This window comes from Lathamus discolor, chromosome 3 (genome assembly GCF_037157495.1).
Source record: "Lathamus discolor isolate bLatDis1 chromosome 3, bLatDis1.hap1, whole genome shotgun sequence".
NCBI lineage: Eukaryota > Metazoa > Chordata > Aves > Psittaciformes > Psittacidae > Lathamus > Lathamus discolor.
The window spans coordinates 98312975-98330701 of record NC_088886.1 but is presented as its reverse complement, the minus strand read 5'-3'; the positions used below and the strand labels follow the sequence as shown (position 1 = coordinate 98330701).

Genomic DNA, 17727 nt, shown 5'->3' with positions numbered 1-17727 from the left:
AATCACAGAAGTGACTCTGACTTCATTTGTCCCTGTTGTCTGAGCTTGCACGTCTGGATTCATCCAAGAATATCTTTCCTACTTCACATGGCAGTGAAATCACTTGAATGCATGTACACTTCTAGTAGATGCAGAATTCAAAATAAAACAAGTGTCATGAAAATACTGAAATCTAACCTTCTCTTCCTATGTTGCCAGAAAGGCTTCCTTACCATGGAAAGTGAGTGTTGCACAAGTGGAGTTGCAGCAGCAATTACTTTGTCCTTATTAGACGACTTTTGCCTTCACTGCTTTAGAAAGGTAGTGAGATTATGGCAGGAAAGCTGGATGGGAATTTGACTTCCTTGGGTATCTGGTTTTCTCCTCTCAATAAGATCATATTATGTGATCTATATAATAGTTTAGTTTTCTATACAACTATTCAGATGGTATTCACACATTTTTTCCTGTTAAAAATTAAAAAAAAAAAAAAAAAAAAAAAAGTTCCTAACACATGAAAAAAACATGTCACAGAGCAACAGGCACCAGTATTTAATCTTCTCAGGTTTTGCATATTGTTCTTAAAAAGCACACTGAGCCCTTCTCCTCCTGCTTTCATAATTCCGTTCTATGACAGTTAAACTGAAGAGTATCAGTCTGAAACTGCTTGTCTACCAGTTAATTAAGCTTCTCTAGCATGCCCGTGCATAGGTCACCCAGCATGCACTGTATTTCTATGCTAAAACATGATCTAGCATTACAAAACTTTCAATTTATGTACAGAATGACAAAGCTGTGTGTTATTTCAGAAGTTAATTATTTCTGTTTCTTGTTGGATCATGCTTCTATAGATCAGCTTTAGACCAAGGGCGTTGTTAGACAAATGGCTTATATTAAACAAACTCTTTTCTATTAGGAAAGAGAACTCAAAAGCAATGAGGAAACAAAAAGTGGTCAGCTAAGGCAGGATCTAGGCCCTATGTCTGCAGAAGGATTTCTAGACTAATTTTTCAGCATTGAACCAGTAAGATCAGATCCAGATATACAAAAATAAAGCTTGAAATTTTAACCCATGTGCTTCAAAGGGTGCATCCACACACATGCAGACTGTCATAAGTTTCAACAAGGCCAGACAAAGGTCATTGCTTGTTTGGAGGATCTATAGCAGTATGTACTCATGTGGTGGTGTTTTCAACCTCATCCTGATTCTCGGGAAATAAAAACACCAGTCTGCCTACAGCCAGCCAGAGGACCTGGGCAGAGAACCTTGGATTTATTTTCAGTAAGATCAGGGTGTGGCAGTTGTGGAAGAAGCCAAAGAACCTCTACAGGTCTTTTGAAATTAGTTTCATCTGGATGACGGGTTCACAGTGGAACCCCAAGTACAGACTCCATCTAGACAAGAACAGGAAGAAAGAATTAGTAAGTCTTTTTAAAGGGGATACAGATTCTTATACAAATCTCTTTTGGCAATAGCCTAATAAACACTGAATCACAGAAAAGCCTACCATTTACAATATGATAACCAAAGCCTCTGGAAAGAACAGATGAGGTCATTAGTTCCTCTGTCTGTCCTTCAGTCTTTAATATCTTTATAGCTTAAGTGTAATTAAAGCAAACTTGAATCTCAGGGGCTTATATAGTTTTCCTTTGTCCAATTTACTGCAGTGCTACCTATACTGTTACTCTAGTCCAATTTTTTTGTTTTTCTCATACCAGGCAGGACACTGAGGCCTAGTAAAGAGAATTATTTTTAATGCCTATTCAAGCCACTGGAGTAGTGATCAAGCTTCAGGCTCTACAAGCAAAAACAGGCTCCTAAACATTCCCAAATACCCATATTGATAGCACCAAGAGCCGTAACTGCGTACTTGCACAATTAGGGTGCCAGAGGAAAACAGTCATTCTGTAGCAGTTCCGGTTGACTGCCTGCAACTACTACATGGCTTCCACTAAAATCCAGACACCCATGTTTTTAGGCTATTTCTCTTTGAAGTTGTTGGGGCAAAACTGACATGATTAATTTCTTTCTATAGACTCCAACTGTAGTTATGCATCTTGCAGTCTATACAAGTCATTTAGTAAGGACAAGGCTGCTTGTGTTACAACTAAATAAAGTGTCCTTCATTTTCTGTAACAGCTAGTTTCTATACTCAGTCAGATAACATATCTCACCAAGTTGGTCGTATGTAGCTAGAAAAACTGTTGTAAATACTTTTTATGTAAGCATGTAAAACTTGAAGCTGACCAATTTTCAAGGTTTAAAATAACTTGCCAATTTACTGGTTGATTTAGCTGTTACTCAGAATTATTTGTTGAAGCACTAAGGAGGAAAACTGGGCCCTCTAACAAATTTTACCTTCTCCAGAAGCAGATGAGCTGCCCTTGGTATTTAAAATCTGAGAGAAAAAAATCCATGAGCTCTCCTGTGAAAAGAACACCCAAGTCAGAAAAACAAAATGACCCTGCGATTCAGAGTGTTGTTGCCAATTCAGTGCATTTTTACAGAACTTGGCTAGAAATCAAATAGATAAACCAGCAAACCTGAGTTCCAATGTCTGATGGTAAGGTGGCAATGAGTAGTTGGGCACAGTAAACTGCTCATCTAGCAGAGCTACTGTCACACTGTAACCATAACCTTAGAGTTAAGCTCTTTATCCTCTCATTACATTCAAATCCTCTCATTACATTCAACTATTTATCTGTGCAAGTTTCTTTTGCTTAAGCAAATACAAATTACACTTATGTGTTTAGTTGTTTATTATCACACAATTACAACACTGTCTGTAATTTCTGTTATCATTTATTCTCAGTCTTTATGCAACTTATCAACCTAGTAAGGGTCGCAGACTACGTGTTTCTTATTTTTAGTGTATGGTTTCCATTTAAATTTTCTTTTTAAGAGGTTGCGCTCACCACTGCAGATACACTGTCCATGCTGACATATACAATCTTTACTTAATTTTTACCACATTAACTTGAAAGAAAGAGCAACATAACAAAGCACCTAATGCACAATCGCCAAGTATCTGCAATGAACAACTCTAAGGTGTTCTTTAATGACAGCTGACAAGGGCATGCATCATGCAGCTAAATTTAACAGTAAAATTCTACTGAACAAGGTACATTTGAAGTCCATGGCATCACTTCTGCACATTCTATTTCCTGAAATATATGTATTTATGTGCCTTTAATGGGAATGTGAGGGACTTCCTGTGACACTTCCAGCAGAATACCCAATTAACTTACAATTAGCCTGTCTTCCTAGAACCAAGTTATAGCCTGTGCCACTCTTTGGCAATACAGGTTTAGTCACCGTGCCAGAACTGCAAGTTCACAAATACATCATATGGATTTTGCCTAGATATTTTGTTCATTAGATAAAGCCTGTCAAAGCTAGTAATTGGTTTAAGGAATTTAGATAGTTTTCCTTTTACCCAAAAAACCCCTACCAAACCCAAAAAAAAAAAAAAAAAAAACAACACAAAACAAACAAAAAACCAAACGACCCAAATATTACCTTCTGTTAGTAATGTGTATTTGCTTTCAAGCATTTTCTCCACACATTTTGCTCATATCCACTTGTCATTTCCACCACATAAGTGTAGCACATATTTACCATGATTGTGTAGGGGGCAAAATAAGTACTTTGTGGATACACCATTTTGTTAAATTAACAACAAACATAATTTTAATGCATTTTGTTTCCTGCTCTTAACTAAATTTGTATTTGGGTGATAAGCTGTTGACAGTGGGACAGATTAATGGGTAGTGTGAAATTGGGCACTTGTGATGCTGAAAACTTTCAAGGTCACCATTTGCTATGCTGTGCTACCAGAACAGCATTTTTAAATCCATGATTGTTCAGGTATCTTGCAGGTTAGGCTTAAAATTCAGACTTCTGGAAGGGAAAGGAGGTTGCTTAGACAAGTAAAAGGGGGAGTGGTAGGGCTAATTGCATTTCAAGCCACAACTCTTCAGGAAATGAACCATGTCATTCCCCATTCCTGTGGTTTTACTATTATGATCCAAGAACATTCACAGAACACCAAGTTAGCACCCTGAGATGATTTGACAAGTGCTTTCCTGCTTATGCCAACTATTGTTCTAGTAACGGACAACCTGCAGGGGCTCTGGTTAGCTATATTTGAAAAAAAGATGACTGACAAAGAGCAGAGTTAGTGAAATCCTTACTAAATTACAGCTTTTCATGTGTAGTTAAGACACAGATTATAGGCCTAAAAGATTTATGGGATATGAATGAAAGTCACTTCAGCTGGGAGAAGACAGGTGAAAAAAAGATGACTAAAGATCTACCAAGCCAGATGAGCAATAACCTAAATACTAAATAGGGCGGCCATTGAAACACAGAAAGAACTCTGAATTTCAGCCATTAAAGTCACATGGAAACCATTAATAGTTGTGTTTTTGTCAGGGGAAGCCCTAGGTAAGTGTATTAAAGACGATGCATAGAAGTGGCTCTCAACTGAAGTAATTTCTAAATGAGAGATGCCAAAGAAAACTGTAGCATCAAATACCACAGGCTGAACTATAAAAAATGCAGAATAAATAGGAACAACACTGTTTCCTCTTGGAATGAATATGGTATTCAGGGTTATTCTAATTAGCCTTTCCCCCCTAATTTACTGTTAACTATTGCTATTAAACTATTCATTTTATTAAGAACTACAAAACAGCACAGATCTGAAAAACCGCTTAAACAGCTTTGTCCTGGGTTCAGCAGCAGCAGTCATTTTTTCTCCTTCTTGGTAGCTGGTGCAGCGCTGTGTTTTGACTTTCAGCCTGCGACCAGAGCTGGTAACACAGATGTTTTAGTCTCACCAAGGACTTCCTGAGCCTCATGCTCTGCCAGGGAGGAGGGAAAGCTGGGAGGAAGCAGAGACAGGACACCTGACCCAAGCTAGCCAAAGGGGTATTCCATACCACAGCACATCATGCCTAGGATGTAACTGAGAGTTACCCGGAAGGGCTAGAGATTGCAGGGTTGGATGAGGTATGGGTTGGTGCTCGGTTGGGTTGGGTGGGGTGAGTTATCAGTCAGCTGGTGGTGAGGTGTTGTATTCTCTTCCCTTGTTATTTCTCTTATCATTATTATTATTGGTGGTAGCAGTAGTGATTTGTGCTATACCTTAGTTACTAAATTGTTCTTATCTCAACCCGTGGGAGTTACATTCTTTTCGATTCTCCTCTCCGTCCCTCCAGGAGTAGGGGAGGGCAAGAAGGGGAGGAGTGAGAGAGTGATTGCGTGATTTATGGCTTACTTTGTTTAAACCACAAGCTCCAATGCAATTCATTGAGTACACAGTCAAACTTTTCTCCCATGTGAAGCAGGCATCAGTAGTTCCCCTTCAATTACTCCATGGTTCTTTCTCAAGAGAACAGTAGCAAACTGCTCATGTACTAAAATGGACTGACAATTTATCTCCCCTAGGACAGCATTTCCTTCACATGCATGTGAAGAAACTTTTTTTTTTTTTTAGTGCTGATTTCGTTTAACATAAAGCAAAGCTGGATGGACTCTTGATGCTGTATCTAAAAGAAAATACATGTGAAGTATCTAGAATTGAGAAATACATTGCTATTGCTGCAGTGGCCTTTACCTAAAATCTAGTTAAAAAGCTCTTATGAAAAAAAATAAAAAATGCAAGTGACTTCAAATAGCAGCTGTTTAGCATATTTCTTACTTTCAGTAAGCCAAACTTCCTGAATTTTCATACTTATGTCCTATGAAGTTATTAAGTTAAGTCCTAATTACTATTTCCTCAATACTACTAACCAGGTTATTTTTAGGGAAAGCAGTAAGGTCACTGTGACCATATGTTTAATCTTATCTAATTGTTTCCCTTATCCGCCCTATGCTTATTTTATGATACGCCCTGTAATTATTTTCTGTTATTCTCTGCATTTCTAGTCCCATATTTTGTCACATATTAAATAATCACTTCCTGCACTGCATAAACAGAGCACCTGACCGGAATGGATGACCTGCAAGATACTGTCTACTACCTCAAGCAAGCATGTATTGTTTGAAGTGTTAATACTAATAATGATTAAAAAAGAAAATATATGCATGTTACAAACTGACCATTTTTCTTACAAATCTGAGTAGTTATACCTCTAAACTCACATCTACTGAAAGCTTTAAAGACTGTCTCCCCATCTGTCAAGAAATTCATAAAAGTAAGCAGGACTTCATAATCACAGAAATGAGTAAAACCAAAGTCCGTAAACAAGGCACAAACAAGCTGAGTCGATAAAGAAGTGAACTGAAGAAGAAAAAAGTCTAGTATTTCAGTTTAAAAAAAAAAAGGATTTTAATATATATCTGAATACAAAAATAACAAATACACACCCTACGGTCATCTCAAACAAATCCTCAAGGCCTCCTTTTATTAATTCCCTGACAATTTGGCAAATGCTTGTTTTCTCTGTTCTGCAGTCATATACTCACAGGCTTCCAAAATATTTACTATAATTAAAGTCTGCTGAACTGTTCTTGCTTTTACCCATATTCTTCCATTCATTCCCAGCACCATCTCAAATGGGTACAATTGTGATAACTCCTGAATTATTTCAGATTTGGGAGCCAAGAGTCTGTAAAAAAAAAGATTTAAAAAAGTCATTATACAGACCACACTATCAGTAACTAAACTGCAGTACTTACGTTATGTGAACTATTAAGGCAACAACCCAAAAGGTAAGACGAACAAGTTGCATATATGCATCCAGAATAGCAATAGAGCATCAGATTTTTGATTCTGCTCTCATCTAAAATATATACATCTAAAAATACAGGTGGGATTTTTCCTAATTAAGAGTCAGAAGTAATATCTGATAATATAAAGTGAATTCATACTTTTATAAGAATTCTACAATTTAGTAAGTCTAAAAGTTATTGTTTGACAAAGTGATATTTTTAAAGTGCTGGTATTTATAAATTTAACACCAGAATGAAAGATGTATCTTCAAAAGACAACTTCCCTTCTCCTTCAGGAGACAATATTAACAGCAGTAAACATAGAATATTTTAGTTTTATTAGGTGAGAGAACACTGAAAAAAAAGCATCAAGAATTACTGTAATACACCTAGGATCAAATCAAGATCCAACAGGCTTTCTCAAAGAAACATTACCATTTGTACCATACTGTTATTCCTTTACCTGCATGCAGACAGAATTTGGAAGACACACAGAATGGCTTAAAAGATACTTGTGTAAGTTCACACTGACTTCTGATGGGACATGTAATTATTACTTTAAAAATCCACATATGAAATAGCTGCTCTTCACCTCCACACTGATTTTCCAAAGGACAACAAAACACCCAAAAGCAACAATGCTTAACTATCATTTAACCATATAATCTGGCATTTGACAGTCACAGAAGTCTTGTATTTATGTCAGCATACATAACTCTAAAGTTCATGATACAATAAAAAGCTTCTGAAACAGTTCCTGGATTAACATGTCAGTTTTAAATGAAAATAGTACTTTTTTTTTTTTTTTTAATCTGTAGCAGTATTTCAAAGCAATTTATTTTTCTTGGGAAGTCAGAATACAGTATGCATCAATGTGGAAAGAGCTCTTTAATCACCGCTCTTTAATCACCTATCAGCCAAATGTACATCCCCAACAATCCCATTAACCAAAAAAAGGACCATAGGCATTTACAGTTTTTAAAGTCCAAGGTAGTACATACATACCTGAAACCCTAGCTTCAATATCTTATTTTGCCAGGTCACTGATTTTGTTTTCCATGCTACCTTGGCAACCAAATCCCTTTATTTAAGCAGATCACAGTACACCATATTGAAGAGCATATAAATCTCTTAAAGTGGGAAAATAAATCCTCCTCCTAGGCCAATATCAATACCCTATTCAGAAAAACTGTTATAATTGCACTAAAACAATTACACATTGATTACTGAACTGCCCACACTGCCCAGAGGAAATAGTTGCACGAATCCTACCCACCATAATATGTCAGTGACTACTTACTTTACTTAGTACTTACTTTCTTATTAGACCTAAGGAAACCTTAAAGAGGAAGCCATCTTGTCCAATTATTCCCATTCCACTTGATCTTCCACTGCTGTCTATACAGACCATCTCTGGTTCCATGTCTTTATTTGCTACAACGAACTGACCATAAATAAGATCTCCCACCTAAACAAAGCAGTATTAAAAAGCAAAAGTAGTAGAGAAGATCATACTGCACATTTGTGCCATAGAACTGTTTAGAACAGTGTCGTGAGAAACATTTTCTACCAGTACTGGATGGTATAAAAGCTTGTTTTAAACCCCTAACTCTGGAGTGCCCGCTCAGATGCATAGTACTCATGAACTATATCTGCTGCTGGCAATATTATGGTAAAGTTAAAATGTAAGGAGTGAAAAAGCCTGCCATCTGCCAGATATCAAACCACACTAAATTAAATGTTCTCTAAAAAAAAATCTCAGAAAATCCATAGCCCAATCGTGCACACAGCAAAAATCACTGCGAATAAATCCGCACTCCTCCTTTCACACGCGGCTTATAAAAACAGGTTTACAAAGGAAAAACACGAAACCGTAACAGAAGCACCAGTAAGGGGCATCGCTAGCGCGTTACCGCCAACCAACAAGCGCATTAACCTGAACATTCGGCCTATTCCTCTTCGTGGCGCCTTCAAAAGCCAAGTAGGACAGAGACGCCTGCTCGCTCCCACCGACGTCCAGCTTAAACACGTCCCCCGCTTTGGCCGTCACTATTCCTATTGCGTGGTCGCCTTTGATCGGAACATACTGCAAACACGGTGTGCGGGACACAAAACCAGCGGACAAACGGGTCAGGAAAGCGCGGACAAGATAGGGCCTCCCCCCGCCCGCCCCTCTCCGCGCACAGCGGGTGCCCCCCGCCCCTACCCGCTTCTGCTGCGAATCCACCCAGTACGCGCCACCGGCCGCCGGCCGGTGCCGCAGCAGGCCGCATTTGGTCACCAGCAGCCCGGCGTCGCACCGCCGCAGGCCCGGCCCGCAGAGCAGCCTGGTCGGCGGAGCCGGGCTAGCGCCCAGCCGCAGCCGCTCTACGTCCTCGTCGGGGTGCGTAGGGAGAAACAGCACATCCCCGGGCAGAACCACCTGCCCCACACGCTCCGCAGCCGCCACACCACCCGCGGCCGCCATCGCGGCTCACGCACAGAACACTCGCGCCGCGCAGGCGCGAATAACCGCCGCTGCTGCCGCGCAGGCGCGGATGTCGCCGGGGTGGGGCCGGCAGGATTGAGGGGCCCTCCTCCTCCAGGGTGGGGAGGAGGTGGCTGTCCTGTGCAGCAGAAGACCTTAACTGGCTACTGTGGGAAGGGCGGCCGCGGTTCGGCGCGCGGCTTCGCCTTAGCCTTAGCCTCAGCCTCGGGGGTAATAGGCGGCCGCGCCTTTGCTGCCCTGGGAAAGGCGTTCTCAGAGCTCCAGCGACATCCTCCGGCCAGAGCAGGGGTGTCCGCTTTTGGCGCTCGTTTTGCAGGAAACACCGAACCTAGCTTCTTACATTTCAAAAGCTGGCTTCATCAGCCGAGTGCTTCATTACTACCATGCGGTCTTCCTGGAAATAATTAATTTTTCAGTCTTTCATTAATGCTAGGGAAAGATCAAGGTAACGTTAGCGCAGTTAAGCTTCAGAACTAATACAGACACGGACTTAATCCTTTGCAGGGTTTTTAAATACCCGGTTAAAAGTCGCCAGTAAAACCAACAGCTGGCCAAACCCAAGGTGAATGGCAGCCAAGAGGCTTCTCAGGGAGAAGAAACAATCAGTTTACTTTAACGCTGGGCGTCTAACCTGGGACTTCATGATTTTAAAGGTCTTTTCCAACCTAGTCGATGCTATGATTATAAACTTCCAGTACGGCAGATCCCGGCTTCGTTTAAAAACGTGCCCTGTGCTTAGCTTCAAAATCCTTGTTCAGTGTTAGCTCTGGTTTCTCGCACTAAAATTGCGATAGTGTTTTCTTCCCTTTCATATACGTGTGCATAAATGTATTTATACATGCACACACAGAATGATTCTGTTTCTAAGCCTGTCAGGATCTGTAGCTGCCAGTTGATCGCGCCCAGGGCTGGCCGAAGATGTCTTTCATTTTAGTGGAAACCCCTTCTATTACGGAAAGAAACCGTTCATGACGAGACGGCATTCAACGCCGTCCAATTCCAATTGTTTTTTTTCCCGGGGAAGACCCCACCGCACCCTCAAGGAACGGCAGCGGCCGCCCCGTGCCGCCTGTCCCGCTGCGCCGCCCGCCGGCCGCTTGCGTCCCGGTACCGAGAAGGACGCGGCTGCCGCGGGACTGCCCCCGCGGCCGGCACCTCCCCACTGCGCCCTCCCGCCAATCGGCTACGCGGTGGCCGCGATGAGCTCAGGAGCGGTGTTGCGTAGCAACCCTGCGCGTTGCGAGGCGTCCTGTGCCGCGATGCCCTCGCCAGCCTACTGGCCGGGTAAGACCGGGTCGTGCTGCGCGGAAGGGCTGCCGTCCCGAGGCTGCGTTCGGGAGGTAGTATCGGGGAGCCGCTGGAGTGGGGCTACTCTGAGGGAAGGCGAGCGGGGGAAGCCAGGGCCGGCTGCGGCGCAGGCTAGATAATTACCTTAGGGATAGCGCGCAGCCTCACGGCGCCAGAAGCAGGGAGATGGCAGCGTCGGGCCCTAGTAAGAGTTCATGGAGCACCGGGTGAGGTCGAGTAACATGCCAGGTCCGCTCTGGAAATCCCAACAGCGTTACAGGAGCAGGCCCACCCGGCATATCATCTAAGGCAAGGATAAAAGCCCCAGCTTTGAGCTTAAATGGAGCTCGGGGCGGAGGGTGTGGGCTGGAGGCTCCAGGTGAGAATGGTCGGGACAACGCAGGTCTTCTAATGTGCTCAGGGCCCTGACCCTTGTCCTGGACCTATCACCTTGGGGGCCAGTGGAAACATGAAGGGCCAGAGAGGTTTTGTATCTATGTCACTTCATGTGAGGTGGATTCAATCCTTTTAGTAGCCAGTGAAGGGCCAGAGAAGTTTTGTATCTATGTCACTTCATGTGAGGTGGATTCAATCCTTTTGGTAGCCAATGAAGGGTATTTCAGTATTGCAGAACTCGAGTTTCTTATGTGCATACTGTCGCGGTGCTAGTAAAACTTTGCATGTGTACAGGTTTATGCCTCTCTAGTAAAACCTTGCAAGTGTACAGGTTTATGCCTTTCATAACTGTGTAGAGTGATTGCTTCAGGCCTTGGTTTTGCATACATATTCTAAAGATGGTTTTGTTAGCTCAAACTAAAATCTATCCTTACTCGTTCACAGAACTACTTTGCTGTACTTCAGCTATCTGTGTAGAAGTTTTCTGTGGTTTTGTTTTCGGGTTTTTTTCTATCATGCTGACCTAAAATTGCCAGCATATTTCTGAGCAGTTTCTGAATTATATGTGACTAAACAGTAAGGGGGATTTTAAGCATTTCTTTTTCCTGCAGTGCTGATATAACTGATCTATCATTGGAGCTTTTAAGAACTGAGCCAATATTAAATTTAAATTACTTTCTTCAATTAATTGCTAGGTTAGTAAAAAGAGTAATGTCATATTCAGTATTTGGTGCTTGGGGCAATAATTCGCAGAAACCCTAATTTAACTCTGACGTTGATGGGTAATGTCCTTCTGTTATTAGTAGATGTGAATGGAGTCTCAGTATCTGAAGAGATGCCTGGGAAGTTGCTTGAGAAAGGGATTGGCAGAGGTTGCAGAACGTCGGCCTGCAGATCCAATAGAATATCTGGCACACTGGATTTACAATTATAGAAGAGTCTTAGATGAAGAAAAAAAGGTGGATCCATCTTGGTAAAAAAATATTCATGATAGTATAATTGATGCTATTTAATCTCTATTTTTTCAATTGATTCTCTGTTACCTCTGAAATAGATAATGTTGGAGAGGATTGAGCTGGAACAGGAACGGGAGGCAGCCCGGATAGAACTCGAAATGTTACAGAAAGTGAAGGAAGAAGAACTAATGATCCAGCAGAAACTTGAAGAACAACATCAGGTTAATAATATTTAGTAGTAGGCAATTATAAATAGTATATGACACTGTGGCATCTTGTAGCTCTGTATATTTCTAATTTCTGTATAATGATTTGGGTAGAAGGTAGCATAAACCAAGTATTTTAAACTCACTTTTCTAAATAGTAACTGGAGGAATTAGTCAGCACATAGGAAGGAAAACTTGCATACTACGTGGTAAAATGTAAAAAAAAAAAAAAAATAAAATACTTACATAAGGAGTAACTTACAATAAGAATACCTGGCTTCTGTAATTAATTATGAGCAAGAGCTGGTGCAAATAAAGTTAGAAATCGTTGCAAAAATTGACAGGCATGTTAGGAGTATGGGAATGATAACCAATCATTGTCTGAAGTTACTTCAGTGTAATATCAGTAATGCAACAAAGGTCATGAGAAAGTATACACAATTGTAGAGACCTGAAAACGGTTGGGAATCAATGATGTGTAACACCTTCAGTGTTGCTATGATAACACTGATGTTATCTGTGTGGATTTTTTCATATGGTTGACTTTCGGGATGCTATCAGGAGGATAATTTCAAATCCTGTTAAGCCCAGTTCTAGTATAAAATGCATTTATTCTATTTCTCTTGCACTTTTAAAATTTGAAATTTACTAATTCTCAGACCTAAAGTTATGTGCCTAAGGATTTGTTGTGGTTTAAACCCAGGCAGTAACCAAGTACCACATAGCCACTTGCCCTGTCCCTCCACCTCCCCTTTCCCCACTTCCTGGGAGGGACTGCGAGGAGAATATAAAACTAAAAGGCGAAAGGAGAGAAAAAAACCCCACAAAATCACACCAAAACCAATAAACACAAGTGATGCACAACAAAATTGCTCACCACCCTCTGACCAATACCCAGCCCAACCCAAGCAGCGATCAGTCCCTTCCATGTGACTCCCCCCAGTTTATATACTGGGCATGTCATGCTGTGGTATGGGATATTCCTTTGTTTAGTTTGTGTCAGGTGTCCTGTCTCTGCTCCCTCCTGGCTCTTTGTGCCCCTCCTCACTGGCAGAGCATAAGAGACTGAAATGTTCTTGATCAGGGTAAGTGCTATTTAGCAACAACTAAAACATCAGTGTGTTATTGGCTTTGTTCTTGGACTAAAGCAAAAACACAGCACTGGACCAGCTACAAGGAAGAAAATTAACTCTATCCCAGCTGATACCAGGATAGGATTTCATGAGTCATATAAAATAGCAAATGGAAACAAGAATATGAGATTGTGTCTAGAGATAATTCACAGGGAATTATATAAATTATTTCTTGTAAACTATGGGAAAGATGTTGAATTATCCAATATTCACATTAGACACATTTGTTTAACCTAATCCAATTTTGGCTATAGTCATGTACTCGGGCATGTTTTGATTATATCTATCAAAAAGGAATGTGAAAAGTTATTACTACAGTATGACTGCTCACAAAATGCTGCATCAAACCGTATTCTCTAGATCCTAGTGTTGTTGAATGTGAGCACTTAGATTATGTAATTTCTTAATTTTTGATGCAGTAGGACTTAAGGTCACAAAGAATAAACACTTTGTATTAGATATTTCTAATTGGAAATTAAAGGTTGCTGCTGAAGATGATTAATGTCAATGAAATTGCTTACTGAAGTTTTATATAAATCTGATTTGATGTGGCTTCATCTGTCTGTGGTAGGTACTATATGAAGTATCAAAGAGCTTAATTCAAAGCATAGGAGATAATGAATATAGACTGATAAAGAGCATGTGGAGCAAAGCAGTATCTTAAGTGTGTATGCTAACCAGGTGTCTATTTCTTAGTCCTCTTGATAGCAAAGACTTTCTATCCATGCAAATCTAAAAGCTGTGAAAGTGTTGAGTCAGATGATATTGGAAGGGGTTTATGTTATTTGCACTGCAGTTATGTTTTATGCTTCCTTTTTATGTTTTTTAAGATTTCATTTGTGAAATACATTGTAAACAATGGGGTGGGCAATATGAATGTGGGTTTTTTCCCCTTCTAATTACCTTTGTTCAACTGACTGCAGGCTCAGCTGGAACAAGAGCGTAAGGAGTTGGAACTGCAGAATGAAGAAGGCAAAATGCTGTTGCAGCAGGAAGATCAAGAGGTTTAAGCCAAAGCTTAGTCAGTTGTTTGAAAATACTGTTAATCAGCTGCTTTTTCCAGATGGAGGCACTAAATCCGAAATAGTATAAAAGTGACAGAAAAAATTAATATATAGAAATTTAAACCAAAATTCCTGTTATTTAAAAAAATCTGATAAAAATTGTCTTCACAAGCCTGCAAAGAACATATTCACATACTAACATATTTCTATAGCATGCATCTAAGTATCCTTTATTAACAGATAGTGTCATTTTAACACATCTGAAACATTCTCTATAGATAATTATTTGTGATGGGGAATACTTTTAACTGAAAACTAGTTTTTGTTACCACAGGAAAATGATGAAGAGATGATAGCTGAATTTACAGATAGAGCTGGAGTGTCTAATTTGACCAGTGTTGAGGAGCTAGATGAGAATGAACAGCTTGAGGTAAGTGTTGAGAAAGAACAGGGAGTTTATAAATGGTTTTTTCTTACAGATTTGCTTTTCTGTGCTGACATATCAAAGGTTAAAACTGTTGGAGCGTAAGACCGTGCTGGTTTTCTCCTATGGTTTTGGGGAATGGTATTTTAGCCACAACCTTCCAAACTTCACATAGCCTGTTCTCTGGTACAGGTTAAGCTATTCTAAAACACACTGTGGTGCTGGCTAAGTCCTCAAGATTTAAAAATATTTTCTGTATTCAGATATGGTACAAATGAAAGTATGAATATAATCAGAGGAGGCAGCCTTTCTTTTCTATGTGAAAAGATAATCATATACAGCATGTACTAAATCACAAAGGAGAAGTTGGTTTTGAGTGATTGCAGTTATATTTTTCTGGTTGGTGTGAAGTATATTTTTGTGCAGCAGAATGTGCTCTTGTGCAAATATTTAACATATAACACCAGATACTAAGGACACAGTACTCACTAAAGCTAGGACCTGCTCAGAATCAGTTTATTTGAGCTCTGTGTCAACAAGAATGTTGAACGTTTTCAGTACTACAACTATAGCTCTATACTGTGATCCTTGAACGTCTTCTATGTCCCAAGTATTCAGTGGTTATAAAGATGTTGATATCTGTATTACAAGTGTTGCGTCTTGAGATTTTGGTATACTGGTTTTAGTACATCATTATCAGAACCCTTTTTCCTTTATTAATAATTAATAATCAATAATTTGCTCATATAATTTCTGGCATCAGTAGTGTAATTCTACCTCAAGATTTATATTTTGCTATTAATATGCTCTATGTTTAGGGTTACTTTAATAACGGCCTGTTTTATAAGTGTTCTCTAAGTATATTTATGAACATATTCATGACTGTCCTTAGGGTCAGGTTTTCACAGGTGTTTCATTGTGGTTTTTTTCACTAAGCTAAATCAGATCTCAGATAGCCCAAATTTTTATATTTTTCAAATAATTACATATTAAATAGTATTTTTGAGGCTTCAGGCATATTCTGTTCTTAAATAAGTGAATTTCAAAACCAGAAGCTACTTCTTGTATGTGCCGTCTTCCAAGTTTTCATGTCTAAAGTCATTTAAAGTTGGATTACGTTGGCCTTTGGTGATGTTATTTCAGGTCTTACAGTGACAGGTTTGTTGATTTAAACTGCAAATTAAGAGCAGGTCAATCAAATTAAACTGTATAGACTTCTACTATTGAAACTACACTGCTCTCAGAATCATAATACTTCATTCAGACTCACCGGATTTTGTAATAAAGGTCTGGTGATAAACTTCATTGTATTTCACTGAATGGAAGAATACATAATTATGTTGATAAATACGGACTTATCTGTTATGTGGGTTGTTTGTTTTTATTTTTTCCTCATTTTTACTTTTAAAAAATTCAGTTAATGCTGGCAAATGATAGAATTTCTTTTTTTGTTTGTTAGAGCACAACAGAAGCAGAACAAGAGAGTTCCCAACCGATCTGAAAGCAATAAATATATTTTCAACTCATTACTTACTGATCCTGAGGTGCGATGTCTTAATTTATGTATTTTATCTATAGAATTGATTTATATACCTGTTATTTTGGTTTCTGTGTTTTCTGGGTGTTTGTATAAAGTCAGTTAATTCTCTCATGTGATGCTTCCTTTTTGTTCTTAAACCACTGTAGCTAGTCTGGCTAACTCAGGCAAAAAATTGCAATTGAAATGAAAGGAGTAAATACATTTTCTACTTATTGCCCATTGATTCTTGAAGTGTAACTGTAATAATTATATATACAATTACATTGTCAAGATTATTTTGGAGTAGAGGCTACAGTACCATAATTTGAATCAATATTGAAAGAGCGAAACGTTCTTTTATTTGAAAGAACAAAATGTTGAAAATGGATTTTCCAAGAATTTGAATGGTTTCTGATAGAAAGAGGGAAGGCTCTGCAGATTAGAAGATGGAGAGAGAATTCTGCACATCAAACTAGATGCAAAAATCAAATCAGAAGATTTCCCAATTTATATGGAAGAGATAAATTGAACTCTGTGACTCAGTAAACGGATCCACTAGAAGATCTTGTGTGTCTAAGAAATCTTACAGTGCTTTTTGTATCACTGTTAGCTTTAGGCTTCATAATAACCTTTTCTGACAATTGTGTGATATTAGGTGAGCTGCAATTGTCTGCGTATCAATTTTGATTACTCAAATCTTAAAATAATCTTTACTGCATTTGTCTTGAATTTGCAAATCAGTAAATTACATCAGTGTTGTTTTTACTAAATAACCATTATTAGTTCTCAAAGCTTCACTTGTAATGAAATATATGAATAAATTTCTGCAATCACTGATATCTTGGTACAGGAACATCAGGAATGTTCCATGTTCATTATAAATGGAAAAGACACCAGCATTAAGAAATCACACACTTCTTGGCTAAAATATGCCTTTACAGCTTAGTGTCTTCTAATAGTACAGGTTAGTTGGACAATTAATGTTAAGTCATTGCCAATAGTGTATAATGAAAACACTCTACATTACAAATTCAGTGCTGCATAGTTGGTGTATTCACTGCATTCTTCAGCTTTGGAATGAAAGAGATTCTGAGGACAATTTCACTTTCATTTGTTTGTATACATTTGTTTGTATTATAGCTAGCTTTAAGGGTTTTGCTCTTTGGCAAACTGTTAAAAATATCTATGTACCCAACAGGCAAAGGTCAATTGTGTAATAAATATTTTTCTGCTCTAAATAACTTATTCTGTTCACGTAGCTCATACTAGGCATAATGCTATCAATTTTTTAAAAGGTAAGCAGTACTGATTTCTAAAATAGCAATCTGTTATTTTTCCCTAAAAAATAATAAAGATTGTTTATTAAAAAAATCCTGTTGCCCTCTTTATTGTCATATTGCTTTTTGGATGCCATTAATGACATACAAACATCCTTAAAATCAAAAGAAGAAAATATCACTTTCCAGGTATAAATACTTAGAAATGTTTCTATAACTTTTTAAGTAATGAGAAATTGAACTACTTTTGTAATTAGGTGGTCAGGCTTTGCTATCTACATTCATTCTGCATTGGTATAGGTTTCCAGTTTCTATGACAGTCAAGAACCCTTTCTGTGGA

The 17727-nt window shown here is 39.0% G+C and overlaps 2 protein-coding genes across 7 annotated transcripts; one reads left to right on the top strand and one right to left on the bottom strand.

Annotated features, from left to right (window-relative positions):
• Positions 1 to 1235: 1235 nt before the first annotated feature.
• On the bottom strand, positions 1236 to 9218 carry EXOSC3 (exosome component 3). The gene is made up of 6 exons (XM_065670763.1): positions 8904 to 9218; positions 8634 to 8783; positions 8014 to 8165; positions 6353 to 6594; positions 2339 to 2405; positions 1236 to 1374 (listed from the first exon to the last, which is right to left on the bottom strand). Exons 1-4 carry the CDS (start codon positions 9162 to 9164, stop codon positions 6393 to 6395), a joined length of 765 nt encoding a protein of 254 aa, XP_065526835.1. The 5' UTR covers positions 9165 to 9218; the 3' UTR covers positions 1236 to 1374; positions 2339 to 2405; positions 6353 to 6392.
• Positions 9219 to 10403: 1185 nt separating this feature from the next.
• LOC136010105 (DPY30 domain-containing protein 1-like) lies at positions 10404 to 17468 on the top strand. Of its 6 annotated transcripts, none has more exons than XM_065670771.1 (6): positions 10404 to 10469; positions 11675 to 11827; positions 11923 to 12045; positions 14087 to 14167; positions 14502 to 14597; positions 16051 to 17467. In XM_065670771.1, exons 2-6 carry the CDS (start codon positions 11681 to 11683, stop codon positions 16090 to 16092), a joined length of 489 nt encoding a protein of 162 aa, XP_065526843.1. In that variant the 5' UTR covers positions 10404 to 10469; positions 11675 to 11680; the 3' UTR covers positions 16093 to 17467. The 6 variants fall into 6 exon arrangements, with proteins under 6 accessions (XP_065526843.1, XP_065526842.1, XP_065526840.1 ...); XM_065670770.1 differs by having other exon boundaries at positions 10409 to 10469; positions 11672 to 11827; XM_065670768.1 differs by having other exon boundaries at positions 10431 to 10525.
• The last annotated feature ends 259 nt before the right edge of the window (positions 17469 to 17727 follow it).